Below are 23,956 nucleotides of genomic sequence, written 5' to 3' on the forward strand. Positions count from 1 at the left end.
TCGATCACACGGAGAGCCCATTACACCTCCACCCTGCATTTCAAAGCTTAGATGCTCCGCTGTCGCAATGCCACTGCTATTCGAACGCAGTTCTCATCAAACATAGCCTTGAGAACTGCCTTGCCGTTGAGCTCATCATGGGCCGGAGCTCCGCACAGGACTCTTCCGTTCGCTTGCGCAGCGGCCGCGCGAGCACGAACACCATCGAACGCCGCACATAGCCTCGCGACTAGGATGCCTAGATCAAGACGTGGCGGCGAAATCCCTGAGAATTTTACCTCCGAAACACAAATTCCGTCAGATGAGGCCATCGCATCAGAAGACCTCGCCGGTCCGGATGAGGACATGCCACAGCGCTGGACGAGCAGGACGCCCCGCGAGCGCTCGGCGAAGGCGCCAAAGGAATCCCCCCTGATGCTGATTGCCATGAACAAGGGACCAACAGTCCAGAAGAAGGCGGTTGAGATGGAGCTGGCGTGGTTGAAAGATCGCACGGTGCTGGCCGAGCGGGTGCAAAGGTTGCTCAGGCAACATGACGTTGCATTCGCCGTGGAGCTTGTCCGGACGGCGCAGCGGCGAGGATATGATACCCAGGGAGCGTGGAATGCGATTCTGGCTTATTCCTTTGCGCAAAAAGATGCCAATGCCGCGTTTCGGTTTTGGAATGATGTATGCTCGGTTCCTTTAGTTATTGGTCTATTTGGACCATGCTGACTGGCTTGGTTGATAGATGAAAAAGCGCGGCTCTATGCCTAATTCCCGGGCCTATACGACTATGCTGCACGGGTTTTGCAGTGTGGATAGAACCCCCTTTGTCAATCCTATGTCGATGGCTCGGTCGATTTACCAAAGTATTCTCGATCCCGACAGTGACATCGAAGTTAATCTTTTCCATCATAATGCCATGCTGACTGCTTGTGGGCACCATGGGGACATGAATTTGCTTTGGGAAATTGCCGGTTCTCTGCCTGAAGACGGACCAGGCTCGCCGAATGATTTCACGTACACAATCATTCTGAGCGCTTTAAGGAGGAAAATTCAGAAAGAGGCTGAAACGCTTGGAGCCCGCGAGTACGGAGCGGAAAAGACCTACAACATGCGGCTGTCGCTGATTGCGGAGGGCAAAAAAATCTGGACCGATATTGTATATCGATGGAAGAAGGGCGAGTTCGCGATGACGAATGAGCTTGTTTCAGCCATGGCCGGTCTACTTTGGGAAGGTCCCGGTGATTGGCATATGTACGAGGTGCTCAAGCTCATGAACCAAACTACCGGTATCCCTATCCTGACGGAGGAACCATCACGCGATCTCGAGGTCAGTTCACGCCGTTCACATGCAAAACAAGGCACCCCTAGAAAACCCAAAAAGTCAGAGGAGGATGTGCCGTTTGTGGACCGACTGGGCAGGCATGTCAGAGAAACGGCCCGCCTGGAGGCTGCCAAGGATCTGGAGGTCGCGAACGAGCTGGAGACGGAGCTGGAAGATGAGGCCGACTTTGAGCATCTTTTCGACAATTTCCTACCGGATGCGAAGCCTTACTCTCAACCCCCACCTTCGGAACCAGAACGCTTCGAAGCTTCACCCCGGAAATTTGTCTTCAGGCGACCTGCATTTCAACAGCCCGAATCTCAGACACCAGAGCCAGCCGGGGACGAAGTCAGGGGCCCGAACTACGTGCCTATAGGCAACCGAGAGCTCTCCATTATCATGGAGACGTGCCTGCAGATGACTAACGCTGCGAAAGCTGGAAAGGCCTACTGGAATCACCTTACGGAAGGCGATCACGACTACGTGGTCACACCAGACCGTCGCGCGTACATTGGGTATCTTCGTATCCTTCGTATAGCTCGTCAAAGTCGCCTCGCGATTAAACTCATCCGCGACAAGCTGGTCCCACAAGGCATCGAGTCGGGCCTACCGTTTCACCTTGCTATGAGCATCTGTCGCCGTGATCGCAACAATTTGAATGTCTTCAAGAACGCCAACGAGCTGCTGAAGCTCATGGATGAAGGCCTCATGCTCCCCGACTACCGAGCCATATCCAGCTATCTCTACCTCCTCAAGAGCCTGCAAGACAACCCGCAGCTCCTCCTGTCTCTGAACGGCCTCGACCCGGAGAAACAATCCAAGTCCAACCTCCGGCAAATGGGCAAGGAACTTGTCCTCAATCTCCAGACAATTGCAGCAGACCACCTCCGCCCCCTTGTCACCACGCTTGACAAGGCCATGGATGCATCACGAGCGGGCAAACCCGACTTGTCCGGCCGGCACGGCGTCGATATTGAAACCGTTAGATTGCAGAAAGTACCAGGCGAAGAAGCCGTCGCTGTCGCGGCCCGCGTAAGAATGCTGCTTGTTGAGATCCTGTCGCCTAAAAGGGAATACCCTCTCCCCAAGAAGGACCGCAAGCGATTCGAAGCGGATGAGGAGTTTCTCCGCAAATACACTAAAGCCGACGTTATCGAGTCTCTCCAGCGAAGGATGATCTACCCGACTGCTGAGCAGCAAGACCGGTATTACCGGCGCTTTATGCCCCAAAATGAGACCATTTTTGATGAGGACGAGGCCCTGACTGTTGATGATCCGCCGGCAACCAAGGATAAATAGGGCGGGTTGTTTCGCTTCTTGACCGTTTGTTCTCTTCACTCTTTCTCTCCTGTGTTGGTATACCGCTAAGCATACTGTGGCGTTGGTTTGATTTTCCGGCAAAGATCTGTATAATATACTACACGTGTGTAATGCATATACTAGATGGACTACTAAACATCCTAAGCATCTCTCAACAAGCAATCTTGGCACATCCTACTGCAGCAAGTATAGAGACGTCTGGGGCTAGTCACCGCCTTTACTTCTGCCGGAATGCGTACGTAATGGGCGGAGCGGAAAGCCACTCTAGCCTCTCTTTGAAACAGGCAAACAGGAGCAGCACGAGGGCGCAACAATCCTCCGCATTACATCTCCTGCAAAGTGGAAAGCATTAACGACATCGTCGCTGCAACCTCTGCTCTCTGGTAGGGCAGCTTACCTATGCATCAATAGCTTCGCCAACAACAGCACCAACTAGCTCAGCAATCACACAGACGCTCCGAACCCAGCAGACCATATCCATAACAATGGCCAGCTCCAGCTCAACACCCTACTATGTCCACGATGACCATGACGATGAATCAATACTGGATGACGGCGTGATTGAGGCCGATGATGGTGAGCTGCATCTACCTTCGCAACCCCTTCAATTCCTACTTCCAGGAAGCTGATTGACTAACCACCTACTTCCTCAGCAATCGACGCCGACGACCCCCTCCACGAAACAGACCGCACCCCCCTCCGCGGCAACATCGAGCCCGACTCATCCAATTCCCGCGGCGGCGCCAGCACCGGCAACAACATCTCCGGCGGCTTCCTCACCTCCCGCATCCCCGGCGAAGACCGCCGCGCGCCGCAGAACACCATCGACGAGACCGTATGGCAGACGCTCTCGCGCGACCTCCTGGCGGTCTGGGAGAAGATGCGCCAGGTCCTCTACCCCAAGTACCTGATCGGCGGCATGTTGCAGCGCGGCGGGGGCGGCATTGGGGCTGCAGAGCGCGGCGAGGCCTCGGGCTTTGGAGGCGGCGTGAGGAATGTGCTTGGGCGCTGGCCCGATGCGGATGTTGTGCTGCAGGGGGGCATGAGTGAGGGGTTGAGGGATTGGGATTTATGGTATGTTTATAATCCTGTGGCGCGGAGGGTTGGAGGGAGTTGTGGTTGGGATGTGTGCTGACTGGTGGTTACTGCAGGGGCCCGCTGATCTTCTGCTTGCTGTTGAGCATGTTCCTCTCTATGGCGAAGGGCGACCAGTCGGATTTGGTGTTTTCGGGGGTGTTTTGCCTCGTCTGGATTGGAGAGGCGGTTGTGACGCTGCAGATCAAGTTGCTGGGTGGGAATATGTATGTTCAATCTTCTCTCAGGTGGTTTCCGTGCTAACTTTCTGGCGCAGTTCGTTCTTCCAGTCTGTCTGTATCATTGGTTACACGCTCTTCCCTCTTGTCATCGCCGCCCTTCTCAGCGCACTCGGTCTCCCAACGATTGTGCGGATACCGGTTTACCTCGTCTTGATTGCCTGGTCTCTGGCTGCGGGAGTGAGTATCCTTGGTGGCTCTGGCGTCTTGCGGAACCGTGTCGGTATTGCGGTATATCCGCTCTTCGTCTTTTATATTGCGATTGGGTGTCTTTGCTTTATCAGTTAAGCAGCCGTCTAAGCTCAATATGAGGCTATTGCCGCTGCACTGCAATCGTGCTTGGGAGCGTTGAAGAGGGTATACAGCAAGCACAGCAGCGATTTGATTTGGGTATGGGTATATCTCAATGCGATTCAGCTTTATCTTCGTTCGTCTTCTTCGGTCCATTCCCTGTAAAGTACTAGATTCTTGTACCACCGCATGATATCCAATGAAACATATATAGCCTTCATGTTATGCGTAAGGGTTAGCTCTGGGCGCTTGATCTACGGAGTACTAAACCTTGGGACTGGGACGTTTATCTGCGGGGCCGGAGCGAGCGGTGACCGGGTGACGACTCCAGCAGTCCAGCCAGCGACAACACAGCACAGCAGCCGCTGCAAATCGAGATCTTCGCTTCATCCCACCTATCTTCCTCTCTCTTTTCCCCCTCACTTGTATGTCTTGCGAGGGCCTCCGTTTTGAGTAATTATACCTACTCCGTACCGACTCCGAGTCCATACTCTGCGATTTGGCACGGCTTGCAATCGTCATTTTGTTGAGCCGCTGAGCTCTTGACTCGACTCATCCCACGACGCACGGCACCGCTACCCACCTGATCTCCGATAGTCGAGCATCCTTCTTGAATATACTCTGTTGATATACTTCGTGCCTGGGATAAGACTGCGGGTCTAGTTGGAGCTACGGATTGACGAGGTAAGCACTTTGTTTGCGTCCGCCCATATCCTCGCTCGGGCGAAGAGCTTTGCAGATGCGATGGTGTTTCGCTCTGAGCTCAAACAGTGATACTCGAACTTGCTGAGCTACTCATTACGTTTGAGCTGCTCGTTTCACTGGACTTATTGTTTTTCGTAAACATTGACCGGTGGGCTGATACTGCAGATTTCGTATAGCTTGCATCGCTGATACCCAGCGCTTATCTATCTCAACTCTCACTGTGCATGCGCTACAACTCAGTTATTCCCTTGCGCCATTGAGGTATAAATATTAAATTTCCTGGAAAGATTTTCGACATGGCGTCGGAGACTCGGAAAGATGAATTAGAGGTTCAGAATGGTGCCGTGGATCAGGGTACGTTGAGCCCCATCTTCAAAATTGGTGATTTCTGGACAATGAACCAAGTCAACTAACAGCTCTGGTTAATCTAGCACCCGCGGACGACTCCCAAACCTCCGATAACGATGGCGGCGAGCGTCCGGTTCGCAACAAGCTAAAGGAGACGACCATCACAGCAGCTCCAGACCAGCAGGGCGATTCCAGCAGGGCAAGCAGCCGCGGCAGAAAGCGGTCGTTTGACGAGGACGAGGAAGAGAATGAGGACGATGCGGGTCACAGGAGGAAGCGGTCGCGGGACTCGAATACGGAGGAGATGGCGGACGCCGCGCCGGCACAGACGACAGCAGTGACGCTCAAACTCGACGAAGATGAGGGCCAGCCGGAGTTGCTAAAGCCGCAGCAAGAATCAGCAGGCGCATTGAAGAAGAAGAGGAGTAGGGATCAATTGGACAAGGATGAAGAGATGGCTGAGGAGAAGGGGGAGAAGGCCGCTGCCAAGGATACTGCAGAGAGTGGTGCATCGACGGCAAAGGCTGCGATTGAGTCTGCGGCCACCGCTGAAGGGGAACCAGAGAAGAAGAGGCACAGGGACGAATCTAGAGAACGGGATCCGGTATGTATAAATGCGTCGGCAATTGGTTGAGGTGGCTGAACTGACTGTCTTGACAGGCTCCCCTTCCCAGTGCGTTCGCAAACACGTCATCGGCATCTCCATTCGCAAACACATCGTCCACATCGCCATTCGGGTCAATCGGGGCCTCAACGTCGAAGCAACAGGAGGAGGCTAAACCCACCACGTCCGCGTCTGCATTCGCCTCGTCAAGCTTAGCTGGCTTTGCCAGCTCTGAGCAATCCCCATTCGGCTCTCTCGGCGCGTCGACACCATCTGTTTTCAAATCATCGGCCGAATCAACACCTGCGGATGCAGAAAAGCCCGCGGCTACCGGGTTCGCTGCCGCGGCTAAACCATCGGGCTTTGCAGGGCTGGGAGGGGGTTTCTCTGGCTTCGGCGGCGGCTTTGGAGCTTCAGCCGCGAGCTCAGGTGGCGGTCTGACTAGCTTTGCTGCCCCCGGTGGTTCTGCTATTCTGGGTAGTTCTAGCGCGAAGCCGCTTGGCGCAGAAGCTGATTCGGACGACGAGGAGGATAAGGACAATGAAGAAAGTGGGCCGGCTGAGTTTGAGGAGGATAAGACAGACGAGCGATTCTTTGAGCGAGAGAGTAAGCTTCCAATCGCCTTTTTCGTCTAGGGCCTCTTTACTAACAGCTTCACAGTCCAAACCGGCGAAGAGGCAGAAAAGACATACTTTTCCTGCAAAGCGAAGCTCTTCCACTTCTCAGATAAGGAATGGCGAGAGCGCGGCATTGGCACTTTCAAGGTCAATGTCAAGACCACGGACGGCGTTGAAGACAAGAAGTCTGCGCGCATGATTATGCGCGCTGATGGCGTCCACCGCGTTATGCTGAACACGCCGCTGTTCAAGGGGATGACGGTTGGCGATGCCAAGGGCAGCGAGCCGAAATCTACAAAGCAGATCCATTTGGCCAGCTTGGAGAATAGCCGCTCTGTTCCACTTTTGTTGAGGGTAAGTCATCTCATCTCTTACGGGTCTATGTGTTCTGCGAACAGAGAGACTAACTTGGTTGTCTAATAGACGGGGAGCGAGGAACAAGCTAAGGAGCTATACCATACACTCCAGGGCCTGTTGAAGTACCAGTAAACTGGAGGCCAACCGAAGATCTTCATGCCCGTGGGCAATGGACAGTTTGTGTATGCGTATCCTTGGGATTGGAAGATGATAGCGCTGGTGCAGGCGGTTTTTTGAATTGGGATCGCGGACTGGGGAGTACGTCGTGTCATATAGTAGTTGGCCAGCTGGATACTACTTTTCTAATTTATCGTTCTCTAGTATTTACATATACAAGGACATTCTTAGGTACTCTTCATCGCTTGCCCTTGTAACGCACTATTCCGTAGTTGGTTATATAGAGGCAACCTGTCCACGTGACTTCGCGTTTGCCTCGGCACGACTCCAGAGCCGACTTTTCAGCGCTCTTCTCTTGTAGACTTTCAACACGCTTCTTATCGACCACAATGGGGCGCTCAGATGGCTGGACGAAAGACGAGAAGTACAGCTCCATTCATCGAAACTGGATCGGCTGGGAACCGAAGCCACAATGAACAGGCTGGCAGCCAACAAACTCCGACCACCAACGCGTCTACTACGCCGCAAGTGCTACAAAGCCCAGAGCAGACCGGGACCACGAAACCGAAACGGAAACGAGCTGCAACTACCGTCGGGACTTCTAACCCTCAAGATAGCGCTGATGGCATAGTAACCGCCAAGAAAAACGGAATAGCAACGAAAGAGACCACCAACTCTACAAACGCACCAAAACAACCCGGCAAGAAACCCAGAAAGACCACCACGGGCACGAAAAAGCAGCCGCCGCGCAAACCCTCTGCTCCATGGCCGGACACCTTCAAGAACCTATCCCGTACCCATCGCGCCCTGAACATTGTTTACACGTTCTGCTGCACGAGGAAGCACTTCGCCACGACATTCGACAATATCAAGAAGGCGGTACAGGCGCAGAGCGGCACGGAACTTACGGTAGAGGATATTGCAAGGATTCGGGTTCTTATTCCGAGGGCTGTGAGGTTTGAGTATGTGGATGAGGCGCGCTTGGATGTTTTGAGTGCGGGGGAGAGAGAGGAGGTCAAGGGTTGGGCTGTTAACCCTAAAAACGGGGATGGCGCTGAGTCGGCAGAGAATGGGGAAGGGGACGGCGTAACGCATGCGTTGCTCTTTGAGTTTCTAGATGGGGATCTCAAGAAGGAGAGGAAGGGGGCCGCTGCGTCGCGGGACAAAGACGAGGACTTGAAGATGCCGGTCTACAGCCAGAAGCAGATGCTCAATCTGATTGAGAAGCGGAATGGGAAGTTTGCGGACGCCGTTGATGCATTTCTTGTGAGGTGTGAGGATGAGGGTATTCATCCTGTTGAGTCCTTGGAAAAGGAGAAGAATGCTTTCGCTCCTGTTCCTCCTGATTATGAGGTTGGACCTGGCTCTGGGGTGCCAGCGAAGGTACAGGGACCGATACCGAAGGACCGCAAAACGATGGCTGAGATAATTAACGAGATCCGGACCTTGGATTGGTATACGGGGCAGATTGTACCTGATGGACATAGGGCGTTTGATGCGCAGCCGGCTGTTTACGGGGACTTGAACTTTGCGCTCTCGCAGGATCTTGTGAATGCGTTGTACAACACGAAGGGGATAACGCGGTTTTATTCGCATCAGGCGGAAGCAATCAACCGTCTCCACGACGGACAGAACGTTATCGTCTCGACATCGACCAGTTCCGGAAAGTCGTTGATATACCAGGTTCCAATGCTACATGAGCTCGAGCAGGACTCGAACAGCCGGGGTATGTATATCTTCCCTACGAAAGCCCTTGCACAGGACCAGAAACGCAGCATGCAGGAGCTCCTGCAGTACCTGGACAATTTACAAGGTACGATGGTGGAAACGTTCGACGGCGACACACCAATGGAAAGTCGCAATCTCATTCGAGATGAGGCTCGAATTATCTTCACAAATCCAGATATGCTACATATCACGATCCTTCCGCAGGAGAGCTCGTGGCGGACATTCCTCCAGAACCTCAAATTTGTCGTCGTTGATGAGCTTCACGTCTACAATGGTCTATTCGGATCTCACGTTGCGCTCATCATGCGCCGTCTACGTCGGATCTGTGCTGCTGTCGGAAATCGACATGTCCGATTCATATCCTGCTCGGCAACAGTAGCTAACCCCGAAGAACACATGCGGGCCATCTTCGGCGTTGACGACGTGCAGCTGATCGATTTTGACGGATCGCCCTGCGGCCGAAAGGAGTTTCTCTGCTGGAATACACCATTCAAAGATCCCGGTGACCCAACATCCGGACGAGGCGATAGCGTCGCCGAAGCTGCGCGACTCTTCTGCCAGCTAATCCTCCGAGGCGCACGCGTGATAGCCTTTTGCCGCATCCGCAAGCTATGCGAGATTCTTCTGCAAGCCGTCCGAAACGAATGCACCCGTCTTGAGCGGCCCGAGGTCGGGAACATGATAATGGGCTACAGAGGTGGATACAGCCCACAGGACAGACGAAGGATCGAGGCCGAGATGTTCCAGGGCCAATTGCTCGGCATCGTGGCAACCAATGCCCTCGAGCTAGGCGTTGACATCGGCTCTCTCGACGCCGTGATCACGCTCGGCTTCCCCTACTCGATCTCTAATCTCCGGCAACAGAGCGGCCGCGCCGGTCGTAGAAACAAGGACAGCCTTTCCATCCTTGTCGGTGAGCGCTATCCAACAGACCAGTACTACATGCGGAACCCGGAGGAGCTCTTCTCCAAGCCGAACTGCGAGCTGCAGGTTGATCTTACAAACGAACTTGTTCTGGAAGGACACGTCCAATGCGCTGCCTTCGAACTCCCCATCAAACCAGACGACGATCAGATCTACTTTGGCCCGCAGCTGGCCGAATTCGCGTCTACCCGGCTTGTTCGTGATGTGATGGGCTTCTACCACTGCCACGAGCGGTTCAGGCCTCAGCCGTCGCGGTGCGTTCCGATCCGGGACACAGAAGACCAACATTTCGCCGTCATCGACACAACAAATGCTCGCAATGTCGTTCTCGAAGAAGTCGAAGCCTCACGCGCATTCTTCACCCTCTACGAAGGCGGCATCTTCCTCCACCAAGGCCAAACATACCTCGTCAAAGAGCTCAACCCAGATCGCTTCTTCGCGCGCGTCGTCCGCGTCACGGTCGACTGGAACACCATGCAGCGCGACTATACGGACATCGACCCCGTCGAAACAGAGCACATGCGCCTGATCACTCCTTCCACTCCTTCCATCGGAAACACACCTACACTCGCCCCTACAACAGATCTCGAACGCAAGGAAGAAAAAGAGAAACAAATCCACGCATTCTACGGCCCAATCCGCATTCACGCCGTGGTTTACGGGTTTTTCAAAGTCGACAAACGCGGCCGCATCCTCGACGCCGTGGCCGTCGATAACCCACCCATCACGCTCACCACAAAGGGAATGTGGCTCGACGTCCCCAAGTCCGCATTGCAGATTCTTGAATCCCGACGCCTGAACATCGCTGCTGCGATCCATGCCGCCGAACACGCGATCCTCTCGCTCTTGCCGAGTTTCGTCATCTCGAGTCCCGGCGACGTCAGGACGGAGTGTAAAGTTGCGAAGAAGGAATTGGGCAAGGATTTGAAACGCGTTGTTAGAAATGGGAGTGGTGATGATGTGCCGGTTCTCCGGCCTCCGCACCGCCAGCGTCCTGCGCGGTTGACGTTCTACGATGCGAAGGGGGGATCGTGCGGGTCTGGGATCGCAAGGAAGGCGTTTGAGTTTGTGGACTCGTTGCTCAAGCGTGCTGTTGCGCGGATAGAGGCTTGTGTCTGTGTTGAGCCGAAGGGGTGTCTGGAGTGTGTTTGTGACGAGCGGTGTAAGGAGATGAATTCTGTTATGAGTAAAGCGGGTGCAGGGGTTGTGCTGAGGTGTTTGCTGGGTTGGGAGGTTGATGTCGAAGCTTTGCCTTGGGGCGAGGTTGATGAGGATGATGGGGGTGAGATGGGGGAGTTGGCGGGGGGTCTGGAGACCGTTGTTTTGGCGAGGCAGGTTCCATTTAGGGCCTAAGGCAGGGCGCTTGACTACTTATAAAAGGTAGAAATACTGCTGTTTGGTGTTTGATACCCGGTGCGGACACCAGAAGTGTTCGTCTAGAGAACATTGAAAATTTTGTATATATAACGGTTACAAAGATGTGGGTATAATGCGTCGAATCAGGAAAGATACAAGGTAGGTAGAAGGTGGTCGAGCGTGCGACCGAGCTAGGGTATGGCTCGAGCTGTCCTTGATAGCTCTCACTTCTTAGATAACGTAACCACGTGGGAGAAGCTGCCAAAGATGCCCGCCGTGCAGGCCCTAAGCACTATATGACAACACACCTAGTCTCAAGATGCGACGGTTGCATCGAATGGCCACTGTCAGGCCACTAATTCGAGGTCGTGGGATGCGGGACATCTGTAGTGGAAGCCGGGCTAGTTTCGCTCTCCGTGTCGTCAAGGTTGAGCTTCCCAAAGACGGCTTTCATATCGCGCACACTTTCCCGGTAATCATCACGGGGATTGGTGGTTCGTTCAGCGGTCATTTCGCGGACCTGACGGATGATTGACGGATAATCTTTGCCGTCTGGAAGCCACCAATCGTTGATCTCCGGCAGCTGCCAGATGGCGGCAAGAGCAGCTCGATACTTGGCTGTAATCACATAGCTTGATTGCCTTCATTAGCTTTCATATTCCATGTAACCACCTTCACTGATAGCTTGACTCACCCATTTTGCTCCAGGGTGGCAAAGCCCCTCCTGGCCCAATTGAAATGCCGATCATCCTGTGGAAGAAACAGGCTTGCCAAGGTAATGCTGTTCTTGAAGGCAAAGATGTAGCCATTTTCCTTATCTGGCCAGCGTTCAATTGTCTCCATTAACCGGATCATTTCATATGACAGAGCCAGCAACTCATTCATTGAGCCCTGTTGCGTACTCACGATGAACTGGAACTTGAACATGGCTCGGCATGCATAATAGTCAATCCAGTAGAAGTTGACATCCCACAATGGTCCGTAGTGAAAGCTTCCAGGTACATAGGGATCAACAAGATCATCCCCTGTCAAGGGCTGCTGGTTAGGGAAGGTTTCCACAACATATTGCCCAGCATACTGGCTCAACGTGTCCTTCATGCGTTCCAAACTTTGACCGAGTTGCTCATTCTCAATGAGAAAATCACCATACTCGATCATGCCGCGCGACAGCTTGGCGTACAACGACGCCAACTCTAAGCCAAAGCGACGGCCAATTGAGGATACCATGGTCATGTGCTTTTCAATGTCATCCGGATTTTCGGCTGCTTCCTTGATATCGTACTCTTCTGTTTTGACGTACCATTCTCGCCCAAGAACCAGCTCGTTTCCGGAGACGATACCAGCTGTTATATCAAATCGTGCATACCACTCGAAAAGATGCCTATGAGCTTTGTCCGAAGAAGCAGATTCGGGCGATATGAGTTGGCGAATCAAGAAATGGGCGGCCTGATGGTGATCTATCAGGTTAACCCAGTCACCAACAAATTCCTGTATGAGAAGAAAGTGTGAGCTAACGTGTGATGACAAGGACAAACAAAAACAGCTAATCTGCACATACCTCGAAATTGACAAGCACAAGGACTGTGGCTAGGGTCGCTTCGCTATACGGTTCCCCGGACCCTAGCGACCTCCGTAATAGTGATAGAGCCTTGTTGTAGTATTTGAGAAAGGAATATAGATTACCACCCCCGGTTTGCACGACGTGATGGTAGGCGGAGAACCCGACGATAGCGTAAAGCAAAGGTTCATACTGCAAGGCATATTCGACGATGGTTTGTTTGACGAAGTTGTTACTGCGGGAACGCATGAAGTAGTGCCGATAGTTTAGGGAGTCCTGGTGATATGAGAGGTAGAACCGGAGATCCTCGGGTAAGTGGGCCGTATTCGGGTCTCCGACAGTCTCGAACAGATGAAATCCAACACTATCCGATCGTGCACTCAGCGATCCATACCGGGATGAAGTCTCAGTTGAAGGCGAGCTGCTATCCTCCTTGCGATTGGGGTCTGCCGCAGGCACAACCTGCTGCTTCACTTTACGACGGTGTAAAGACTGAGCACTCTTCTTCTTAGACAACGTAGATTTCAATCCAGTTGGAGCGGTGGCCCCGGTAGCTGTCGGTGATTGATGGGTGCTTGAACCGGGGCTACCTTCCTCTTCCTCGTCCGCAATTGGCGCTAAATCGAAAGTACGAGTCTCATCGGTGTCAACACTAACAGGACCCGATGAATCACTTCCGCGGGACTGCGGCCGAGAAGCCTTAGCCTTTGCCACGGATCGAGGTGCGGGCTTTGACGCCGGGCCTGTTGTACTAGGGTAGACGCATTCCCGGTTACCCTTTCGACATCGATCGCAAACAGGACGAGTCTCGTCGCACTTGATTCGGCGAGACCGGCAGGTAAAACAGCCGCTCCTAGTGCGTTTGTGCTTTTTCTGATCCGGCAGGGGCTGGAGGAGAGACGGTGTTCTCGGAGTGGCTGGGGTTAAAGGAACCGCAGGAGACTGTGACTGCGGCTGTTGCGGTTGCGGTTGCTGCGGCTGCTGTGCGGACCAGAGCGCAACGCTCTCTGGATACTGGTTCTGACCCAAGATCGAGTATGCGGAGAGCGGGGGCGGCTCTTGGATGTAACCTGCCATGGAGGTCTGAGGCGGGTTGAAGGAATGAGCCATGGCGACAGAGGAAGGCTGCACTGCATCCACAGGGTACTTAAGATGGAAGAGGGGAAACCCGGCATAAGTTGAGGGTGGGAAAGAAAGTAGATTTAAGGCGAGAGGGGACAGAAGTAAATAATATGCTGCATCCTTGGTTGCGGCGGAGGGGATGCGGTGGCGGGACGCTGGAAGCTGGATGGGCGGATTCGAAGAGCGACAGAAAGAACAGGCGGAACGACAGAAACGAGAGTCAAAGTTGGATCATGAACGAGATGAGGATAGGGGAGAGGAAGAGATGAAGAAGATGAAGATGAAGATGCAGTGGAAGTTGAAGGGTCAGATTAGATTTGGAAGATGGGGGCAGATCTCCGGAAGGGGCAAGAGTCACATCAACCCGTCCTGGACTGCCATAAGTCTTAATGGGCCCGGTTATTATTATCCGATTGAAATTGTTATGGCATGAATTGCCTTTGTGTTTTCGACTTTTTTTTTTATTTTTGAGACCGCCTGCGATCAACCCTATTATGGATCAGCGTGTCATCCTAGACCGTGACATACTCTACACTTCAGACTACAGCAAGCAAGCAAGTCGTATTAGCTTCAGACGCGCGAAGAAATCACTCAACTCATCATGCAAGCCTACTCGGTCGTCTGAGTCAGTGCAGGGGACAGATCACTCTCGATGAGGACAACGGCAGGCGCAAACAGAACAGTAGCCCAGCGTCTGAGTCCGGGGATGGTGCCTGATAGAAGGCCCCGACAGGGCCGAGATAGACTGGCATGGAGGGGCAGCTAATCCTTAAGCAGTTAAGACTCCTCCTTAGTGGCCCTTCCGGGTGGAACTGATCAAAATGACGGTGCTCGGTCATATTCTGGGAGACTGAGCTAACACCCGTTTCCTCGGAGTCCTTTTTCATGATTCGACCCCGAAGAGCTTATGATGAAACAGAGGAGGGAAGCCAAGCGGCCGGCTCCCTGTTCATCTCCGCCCTTATTCTTGACCACATTGTAATATTAGGTGCATCATATAGGTGAGTGGATGGGCCACAAGCCACCCACGGCATTCGACGAACCACAAAGAGCGGTCTTGAGTTTATGCTTGGGAGTTGGATTCTCTGAGCAAAGGATTTGACCACTTGACGCCGGATCGAAATGCAACGCTGCAAAGTGGGTAACATCGATGGCAATGTCTGATTAGGCAATATTAGACGGGATACTTGGAAATGGAGTCGAGACCATGAGTAAGATTTGAAAGTGCTCCATCCCCCGGAGTAAAGGAGGACCCTATGTCATCCTAAATGCCGTGCACTCCCGTCAGTCGGACCTTCTAGTCTAACTCCTGACTCGTGATCCCTGTGCAAATCATCAGAAGTCTAGTAGTGAGTAAGCCCGGAGCATGGATAGGCTTGTTAGTTGGGATGCTTGTACACAAGAATGAGGTACGGAGGCCTCCGGTCTCCTAGGTCTGCTAGATGCCGGTCAGTCGATATGGTTGCCGAGATTTCTCCAGCAGGTGGAGCCGGAAAAGACCTGAGCCTCCAGTTCAGATTCTAACGTTGTATATGTACTCCGCAGCTGCACAAGAAGTACTAGTGTATCACGAAAGGGACTTCTAAATGCAGCGGAAACCCAACATCTTCGCGCATGGCGCGCGGAAATTGGCACTTGTTGGACACTCCTGATCGTCGAAGGGATCTGACAGCTCGCAGAAAGCATTCTCCGTCGGACAATTCGTAATCGTATACATCTTCTGCATAGCAAACTCAGTAATATTTTGATTGGCCTCCATGTCGGAACTGACGGCTGAATTTCCAGGATCTCGTGTCAACCACGGTCTATCATGCCTCGAATCAAACTAGCCACGGGCAGCACGGACGTGGAAGCCTGAAAGGTGGGAACTCGTACCTTGGTCCGTTCTCCGTTCCGCAGTTTATTTGTGGATTCCAGGATGTCACTCGATGAAAGTGGAGGTGCCCTTTTTGTGTGGGAAATTAAGATTCACGTTCATGATCAAGATGCGACTGCTAGCGGGACCGTGGCAGGTCTTTCAGCCCAGGATCTTTAGCCTCGTCTTAGCATGTCAGCAACCAATGGCTCGGCGGAGTATAGAAAATACCCTGGTAATACTCTGAAAACAGACCTAGAATGAAGCAGGATGCGCATTTGAGTCACTGATGTGCTCATGCAACGCAGCCAACTTGTTCCACTCGCCCAGCGCTAATGCTTCGCGACAACCTAGGTAGTAGGACAGACGTCGTCGTGGACAGTGAGACAGATGGAGAAATTGCTGCGCAGCATGATAATCCCTGCCTGCTCCTCGAACTGAAGGAATCGATCCTTGTCGATGATTGAATAAAATGGTTGCTTATACACCGTATTCTGATTTGATTGCAGTATAATCCTTAACGCCGAAGCACAGTTTAGCGCCGTTTATCGGGCTTGCTGATTTTTGAGCTTGGGCCTCGGATTGTGGCTTCTTAAGCTTCGAGAGCGGTTCATGAAACGATAGATCCCCCCGTCATTCAGGGGCTCCTGCTTGTTCGTTGAACCCAAAGTCGACGGATAAAATGGTCTTGGGGGTCGAGACCGGACCAAGATTTGCCTAATAAAACTAGTAGGGGTTCGAAGCCCCGAACTCGTTCAGTCGGTGACCACCAACCTGGGAATCCATATTCCAACCGCAGGATCGGTATCCTGGTAGGTTTCCGGGACGCATTCCACCTGATGATATGAGGGGTCTATGACGAGGAGGCCGATTGCCGACTAAGGTTATTTGTGGGATCAGGATGCCAGCCATCATCCTGTTTGAACGGCGGAGAGAGATCCGCTGAGAGTCCGGGACAGTCTAAGGCTCGTGCTTGCATTAGTCGGTGACAACATATTATCTCCGTTCTCGGTACTTTCGCCCGGGCTCTTACTACTGACCTCATCGCGAAACTATCCCAAGCCATCGAGCTGGCATGGGCCAGTGTTGGCGTTACCTTGCAGTTGCAGCAGATGAACAGTGGCTTTCTTGACTGGCTGGTGTTGGAAGACATAAACCTGACCGACAATCAAAATGAAACCACTCCTTGAGGATCATGACAAATATTCTTTGATGTCGTGGACGAGGAAGTTGCGAGGCCGCCTCTGTGATCGATGTCTTGGTGAAGTTGAATTCAAGGATTGGCTTGCGGCACCCCCAGTCCCACAGAACACAGGTATGCTGTGTGCTGTGTACATGCAAACCTACCGGGAGCCAAATTGCCAATATCCACCCTTTGTTAAATATGCACCGTGGATAGCCGCAGGTATACCTCTAATGGCCATTGTTCATTGTCTCATTATGCTTTGATATCGACTTGATATACTCTATAAACCGTGTCCTAGCAAGCTATATTACAAATTGGTATCATGATGCTCGTCATTTTCACTATACTTGCCTCCTTGGCCAGAACGTCCCGGTCCTATGATTTCGCCGTCCCCATCTCCTCAATGGTCTTCTGTAACCCCTCAATGACAACCCCCCACTCAATCTCATGCACCTTTTGCTCGAATGCATGCAGATCCTCATCAGCCCCCTTCACAAACGGTATCTCCTTTACAAGGATTGGCTTCCCCATATCCACCTCTGATATGACATTATGGATCATGACCCCCGTCCGCTCAATCTTACCATCGAGCCATGCCTGGTGAGCTCGTTCAATGGCATTCTGCATGAGTCGATCAGCAGCCAGACGTGACAAAACAAGACATACCAAACAACTTACCGCTCCGTTGAACTCGCCCGGCAAGGCCGGATGCAAGTTCACAATCCTCACACCCTTGGCCTCCAAGGGTCCCAAGAAACCCTCCGAGAGCACATGCATGAACCCCAAGCAGGCCACCAAATCCGGCTTATCCTCTAACACCAGTCTCGCGAGCTCCGCATCGTACTCTTCTCTCGCACGCTGTACACCCTCTGGCGTCGCGGGGTGTTGCTTCTTGTACTTCACGAGGTTGTGGTACTGTGTGGGGATGTTGGCGCGTCGAGCACGTTCCAAGCCAAAGGCGTCTTTGCGGTTGGAGATGACCCTGACAATTTTTGCGGGGAGTGTAGTGTCGTCGATAACGGCTTGGAGGTTTGTTCCGGATCCGGATATGAGAACTGTCAGACGAATTGGGTCCATTTCTTCTTCGGTTTTCGGCTTTCTCTTCAGAATTCGTCGTCGTTGTCTTTCAGGTTCAAATGCGGACTTTGGAGGTGGTAGATCGGTGTGGTCAGAGGCTTTCTCAGCGATTGAACACGGTGGGCTTCGGCCTTGATTGTTGCCCTTCGGTAACTATTTAAGATGGGCGGGCGAACGTGTGCCTGTCTCTGGGAGGTCAATTGAGTGAAAGGGCGATGTGAAGGCCTTATCGAAAGTATTGATGAAGCTCCGATCATTTTGAGCGCGGGGCAGATTAGCTTAGTCAGCAGAACCAACGTGGGGGCATACATCCATATATACTGGACAGTAATATCGAAATGCATAAGTAATCATTCAGGTCGCAAGGTTTCATAAGTTATGGAATTCAATGGACGGTCTAAGACCTGCTGAACTAAGCAAAACGCTCTATGCTACCAGGGGAATAATACAGCTCCATGCTAAAACCCATAGCCCAGACATCATGAAAAAGGAAACGTTAGGATATTCCAGCCGAATCAAAGTATACAGTCAAGTTCGTGTGCATCAATGATACAACTCGACCTAGAACCCAGCCATGAAACAATGATCTGACATGAACGGCATCCTAACTCTGACGAGCAAACCCAAAAGAACGCGATGCAGCAATGGATATCCGAGGTGAAGGACAAAAGATGCAAAGATATAGTAAAGCTGTTAGAAACAGCGCCATGCTAAATACACTGACAAAAAAAAGTCGAATTCGTATAGTAGTAGGCCGTAAAAAAAATCAGGCGGCTGTTGCGCGCGGTGTGTCCGATGGTTGCGGTGGTTCGGTGCCCGACTTGTCAGCGACACCCTGGCCCCGACACAGCGGACAAGAGTTGCGACCTGTAGTTAACCACTAAGAGAAGTTAGTTTGAGCACGAAACAACGTCGCCCATTTAACGTACCTGGTCAATACAATCACGGTGGTAAAGATGTTCGCATTTGGTCAACTGCCGAAGCTCCTCCGCCGCTTCGTACTCACTGAGACAGATCAAACAGCGCTCGCCTTCAGAAATTTGGACAGTAACACCGCCATCAAAAGCCTCTGCTGACAAAGAGCCACCGTACTCCACCACACGAAACAACCCTCCTGCAGAAGTCAGGTCTTCCTGGGTAGCGACTGGCGGCTTTACAGGGCCAAGAAGTGATGACAGTAACACCATATCCTCATAGGTCGGGTTCTGCATGCGACATTAGCAACTGTACTCATCAATGCGAAGTTTTCATTACTTACATCAGTGAACAAACTGGGAGCCGCAAAGGCAGGGTGATTTTCGGAGAGGTTGGTTCCAACGACGTAAATCAGCCAGCTTCTCCCAGGTGCTGCGTTATGATTGTCGGGCTCGACAACGCCGTTACGCCTCGATGCCCCGGAGCCTAATTGCTCGCGGTGGCGCGCAAATTCGGAGTCACTTCGGCGTCGCTGACGAGTCGCGGTGGTTGGGAAACCCTCATCCGAAGTATCCACTGTAGGCTGCATGGAACGGTTCGCATTGAGCTGTGGCAGGACGTTCGGGGGCATAGCGGACGTGGTAGATAGTCGGCGGCTGGGAGTCGAAGCGCCAGACGAAACAGCCGACAGTCCCGGCTCCGCCGGGGTGGATGGGGGTGGATGAGGGCCCGGGGGACTTTCAGATACAACTGAGGGCAACGATGAAGGTCTGCCACGGTTACCGGCGTCAGACAGCCGCCGCGCTGCGTTTGACGATCCCAACTGGGATGGAGTATCATCACTTGTGGAAGACGCATTAGGTGGCGCGGGACGACCGAATACATTTGTCCCTGGTCGTGACCCAGCACGAGATGGGAAAGCTCCTGGCGTGAGGAAAGGGAGTCGGAGGAGAGCATCCAGGCCACCAGGGAGTCCCGCAGGCTGACGATCACCGCCATTTCCAGTTGGAACAGACCTTACTCCAATCACGACAAGTGTGACAGTTCGGCCCTCGGATCCTTCAGGTTGGTGATCGGCCTCCATGGATTCGCCATGGTTAGCAGTATTGCTCGAGTCGGTCCTTGCGCGATTTGGTGTGTCGGACGATCGAGAAGCGTCAGAATTGGCGAACCGAAATACTCTCATGAAGTTCACCGGGGTCGAGGGTCGTTCCTCTTCTGCATTGTTAGTTGTATCCCCGGGTGCTGGCTGTCCAGATGCAGCACGTTGTAAACTCTGGATAAAACTCTCCAGAGAACCATCCGAACCTTCGTTGCCCAAAGATGGGATATTGGGCAACGCCGGGCCAGTCCCACCTGAAAGCTGAGTAGCAATGTGAGTAGCCGCGAGTTGAAGAAGACGCGACAGGGGTGTTTGTTCTTCTCTGCGCAAAGCCCTTGCTGGCCGTGCCCGTAGTAAACTAGGAAAATGCCGCGTACTAGATTGACTTTGGGGAGACAGCATGGTAGAGGAGGGCTGGGGTTCTGCTACTGCGGGCTCCACAGAATCAAGCTCGTGGGGTGTATCGAAATCCATGTGGCCATCAATGGGCCCAGGGTGGGGGATGAATCCGACGGGGTCGGAATCGTGGAAATGATAAGGGTGTTCGGCACCCTGCTCCATTGCCAAATCAGAAGAGGGCGGGCCAAACATTTGAGCGATAGGGCTTGGTAGAGAGTGTCCAACCCGACGTAGGCGAACAGGCCGTCGCCAATTCCATCCAGTTTCGGCTGACCCCTCTGTCGACGAGCCGAAGAGTCGCGAATGGCCGTTATTGCTCAAAGCTGCCTCGCTCCGTGGAATAAAGTAGGGGGCGCGAAGTGATCGCCGTCGACTACTGCCCCGTGAGCTCAAAGAAGCGAAAGGACTAAACCTACTACTGCTTTGATTGACCTCCGATCTTGGTATGGTCCTGGAAACAATACCGTGCCGATGAGCGTGACCTTCCGCGGGAGTCTCCTCTTCGCTATTCAAGAGTCCTCGGATGACAGAGTTTGGCAGAATCCTAGAACCCAGTCTCGACATTGTAGAATGCCTCCTTGCCGCTCGAGCGAGGATTGCAGATTGATAATCCTGCTGGCTGGCGTCAAGATGTGACCCAGCCTCTTCCTGAATACTCCCCATTTGTCCTGGGCTGTCCGCGCTGCCAGAATGTGTCATCAAGGACTGCAACGGGTCTTCCATGGAAGTCGTGATACCGGAATGCGTCATCTGCACATCGCTGTCTATTTCCTGTCCCGCCTGGGAATTGGAAGTCCCGGCCCGCTCCGTACTTTGACCGTTATTCATGTCTTCATCCCTATTACGGCTATGGCGTCGTTGACGAGGTATGTATGATTCGTTTGGGTATTGTTGGCGATGTTCTCGTTGAGTAGAGGAAGACTGTCCCATAGTAACATCGACGTGAAGGATAGGAAGTGGCGAAGGGAGCTTAGAAACCACCTAGTGCCATTCGCAGGACGATGACTAACAAGACGTTGAGATTAGTAAAACCCAATAACAGTTTAGAAAAAGAAGTAATACAGAATGCCGGGAACAACGTCGAAACAGGAGTGCAAATCTGCTATGGAGCCGATGACGGAACACCGGAAGCTGCCCACTCCACGACGCCACCAGTACGGAATACCCTGTCACTAAGTGACCGAATAGCCAGTAGTGCACTTACCATTGGATAGTTCAAGCTAGACCAGACTCGAGCCTCAGAGGTTATGCAGAAAGTATTGTTCGTCGTTGGCTAGTTGCGAACCTGTGTCTCGGCGGGCTGAATAGTAGGTTGGCAGGCCACACAACGTTTCGGTTGTCTGTGCAAGCGGTCTCTAATGAGGGCTTAACGCCGCAGGGTCAAGGGATCTCGGGAATAGAAACGTAAATTCCGGACTTGATGTCGAAGCGTAGGAATGAAGCAGACGCCGGCAAGATGCGCCGAGTGTCAAGGCGGACGAGAAGTGAGTTATAAGACCGCTACAACAATGATGAGTCACGGAAGGACAACAGAAGCGCGAACAAAGGAGAGTATAAAGTCTAGGTGAGCGATGCGGAGGAGGGGCGAAGAAAGCGGAAGGAGTTGAGAGGAGGGAGAGGCTGATGGACGGCAGATGATGTGACGACGTCGATGGAGGCAGGTGAGCGGGCGATAACGTCTCCTTTGCGGTCGGGTGCTGACAGTGCAAGGGCCGATTATATGTAGTACCACGTTGGTAATCCCTACTCGATACTTCTACAAGAGTTCCAGGATCAATTCGGTTGGCTCATATGCCTGATCCCAGGAATATAAATAGCTTGGAAGTGACCGGAGCCGTGAAAAGGAGTGGTTGAGATACCACAGCGGTTTCGGTTCTTCGGCTTGGGCTTAGTTTCAAACGGCCGCCAGGCTTGTATATTAGTAATTTACTCCTCAGTAAGTCTGAAGCAAATCCCTGACAGCGCTAGCATGTTTCCAGCGCGGTACCTGATGATCATGTGATAGCGCCATTGAGAGCCTTCGCTTTGAAGCCTTGATGCCTTGAAAGAAAATGTATCGGTTTTCTCAGTAGGTTGTCTTCCTGTCCAATACGCATCTCAACCAGTTGCTTTACTCTGCCTTCTACTCAATAATCAAAGCGCTGTTTCTGAGGTTGAAGGAGATAATAGCTGATCTAACTCTCTGGACGAACTGAAAATCCTTGCCAGATGATCCATTAGTCAACACTCGGGGGTAGTGTTACAGCTCCCGAGGAACAGGTTGTTAGATATCTGACAGCTCTCATGGCATTTGTTCCCTCAGCATCAGCTTTCTCCCTACCACTTCGTCCATGGCAGCAAAATCGCAGCCTCCGGGTTACCCGATATGAGCCTAAAAAGCGCAAGATCAGCGAGGACGCTCAAGATACTCAGACCGAAGGGGATGAGGGTGAAACAACTGACGCTGTGTCAGACCTCGGTCGATCTGTTGTTCTTTCCCCAGATGAGGCACATCAGTATCGTGTAGCGGGTCTTTCAGTCAACGAAGAATTGCCTGATACTAAGTACTTCCCCCATGCTCCAGTCAAGGAAAAGGTTCCTGAAGACAAGGAGAAGGCCTCTAAAGACAAGAAAAAGGACAGCAAAGTCAAGAGAAAGGATGGGGAGGTGGAGGATACAAATGGTGGAGTGAATAACCGCCGCTCAATCCCAAAGCAGCTATCAGAGCTCTCGCCGCCAATATATGCGCCTCAGTCCGCAGCACAGCAGGGAAACCTCCGGCTTCATCATCTTGCGGTCCTTACGTCTGTACTTCACCGGTGTCTTCTCGAGGGCGATTACATCCGCGCTGGTAGGGCATGGGGCCTGATCATACGGGAACAATTCGGTGGCACGCCTATAGACGTGCGTACTGATGATCGATGGGGTATTGGTGCCGAGATATTGCTGCGGAAAGACCGGCAAATCTCCGACGAACGCCTTGAAAATAGAAAAACCGACAACGGCTCGCATGACGGAAGCCCAAGACTTCTCTTTACTAGAAAAGGGTTCGAAGACGCCAAGGGTTATTACGAGATTCTTATTACCCAGTATCCTTTCCAAAAGACCGCGCCTGAACTCATCAGCGCATTGCATTTCTACCCGGCTATGTTTGGGCTGTGGATATATGTCGCCCAAGAGGAGAGCACGAATGCACGGAGGGAGCTTGAGGAAAGGGACCCAACTTCTTGGGACGAGGACGAGACCGGGTCTGGGTCTGGGTCTGGGAACGACGGACAGGCTGATTGGAAGAAATACCAAAAGCTCGCAGCTGATATTAGAGAAAAAGAAAAGGGCGAAGCTAAGAAAATCGCTGAGGCTATGGACGCCATCCTTACATCGCCGCCATATTCAGACAGTCCTGGGTTACTCGAACTACGAGGTATGGTGTGTCGGTGGTTTGCTGATCTGGTCATCTCTAGCCTGCCTGGAACTAACGACACATATGAGCACGACGAGAACTATGCTAGTGATGACGGCGGTGGCGATATTTTCATGTCCCAGTCTGGTGGGCTTGAGGCGAGACAGGAACGGCGAAGAGCCATTGAAATAAGACAAATGGAGATACAGAGGTCTGAAGAGTTCATGGAAAAAGCTAAAGAGCGGAAACAAGGCATTTCTTCCAAGTTCAAGACTATGGACCTCGACCCAGACTCCTCTCCCCGGGGTCAAGACCCGGACTCATGAAATTTATAGATAGCACAATCGTGTTTTGTGTACAGAATACATCTCCGG

At 52.5% G+C, this 23,956-nt stretch overlaps 7 protein-coding genes across 7 annotated transcripts; 4 read left to right on the forward strand and 3 right to left on the reverse strand.

Moving 5' to 3' along the window:
- Window positions 1-234: 234 nt before the first annotated feature.
- DSM5745_02540 (pentatricopeptide repeat-containing protein) lies at window positions 235-2,608 on the forward strand (the record flags this gene model as incomplete). Its single annotated transcript, XM_026744556.1, has 2 exons — window positions 235-669; window positions 731-2,608. The coding sequence occupies 2 exons, from the start codon at window positions 235-237 to the stop codon at window positions 2,606-2,608; spliced, it is 2,313 nt and encodes a 770-aa protein (XP_026607719.1).
- Window positions 2,609-3,114: 506 nt separating this feature from the next.
- DSM5745_02541 (Yip1 domain protein) lies at window positions 3,115-4,230 on the forward strand (the record flags this gene model as incomplete). The annotated part of the gene is made up of 4 exons (XM_026744557.1): window positions 3,115-3,205; window positions 3,283-3,703; window positions 3,781-3,930; window positions 3,981-4,230. The coding sequence occupies 4 exons, from the start codon at window positions 3,115-3,117 to the stop codon at window positions 4,228-4,230; spliced, it is 912 nt and encodes a 303-aa protein (XP_026607720.1).
- Window positions 4,231-5,234: 1,004 nt separating this feature from the next.
- Window positions 5,235-10,986, forward strand: DSM5745_02542 (uncharacterized protein; the record flags this gene model as incomplete). The annotated part of the gene is made up of 6 exons (XM_026744558.1): window positions 5,235-5,292; window positions 5,370-5,890; window positions 5,947-6,496; window positions 6,551-6,865; window positions 6,976-7,122; window positions 7,343-10,986. 6 exons carry the CDS (start codon window positions 5,235-5,237, stop codon window positions 10,984-10,986), a joined length of 5,235 nt encoding a protein of 1,744 aa, XP_026607721.1.
- Window positions 10,987-11,344: 358 nt separating this feature from the next.
- On the reverse strand, window positions 11,345-13,657 carry DSM5745_02543 (Zn(II)2Cys6 transcription factor; the record flags this gene model as incomplete). The annotated part of the gene is made up of 3 exons (XM_026744559.1): window positions 11,345-11,621; window positions 11,684-12,477; window positions 12,548-13,657. The coding sequence occupies 3 exons, from the start codon at window positions 13,655-13,657 to the stop codon at window positions 11,345-11,347; spliced, it is 2,181 nt and encodes a 726-aa protein (XP_026607722.1).
- Window positions 13,658-17,085: 3,428 nt separating this feature from the next.
- DSM5745_02544 (phosphoribosylglycinamide formyltransferase) lies at window positions 17,086-17,787 on the reverse strand (the record flags this gene model as incomplete). Its single annotated transcript, XM_026744560.1, has 2 exons — window positions 17,086-17,331; window positions 17,389-17,787. 2 exons carry the CDS (start codon window positions 17,785-17,787, stop codon window positions 17,086-17,088), a joined length of 645 nt encoding a protein of 214 aa, XP_026607723.1.
- Window positions 17,788-18,553: 766 nt separating this feature from the next.
- DSM5745_02545 (RING-H2 finger protein) lies at window positions 18,554-21,031 on the reverse strand (the record flags this gene model as incomplete). Its single annotated transcript, XM_026744561.1, has 3 exons — window positions 18,554-18,667; window positions 18,717-18,992; window positions 19,046-21,031. 3 exons carry the CDS (start codon window positions 21,029-21,031, stop codon window positions 18,554-18,556), a joined length of 2,376 nt encoding a protein of 791 aa, XP_026607724.1.
- Window positions 21,032-22,486: 1,455 nt separating this feature from the next.
- On the forward strand, window positions 22,487-23,908 carry DSM5745_02546 (uncharacterized protein; the record flags this gene model as incomplete). The annotated part of the gene is made up of 1 exon (XM_026744562.1): window positions 22,487-23,908. The coding sequence occupies one exon, from the start codon at window positions 22,487-22,489 to the stop codon at window positions 23,906-23,908; it is 1,422 nt and encodes a 473-aa protein (XP_026607725.1).
- Window positions 23,909-23,956: the final 48 nt, after the last annotated feature.

Source organism: Aspergillus mulundensis (genome assembly GCF_003369625.1).
Source record: "Aspergillus mulundensis strain DSM 5745 chromosome Unknown scaffold_1, whole genome shotgun sequence".
Lineage (NCBI taxonomy): Eukaryota > Fungi > Ascomycota > Eurotiomycetes > Eurotiales > Aspergillaceae > Aspergillus > Aspergillus mulundensis.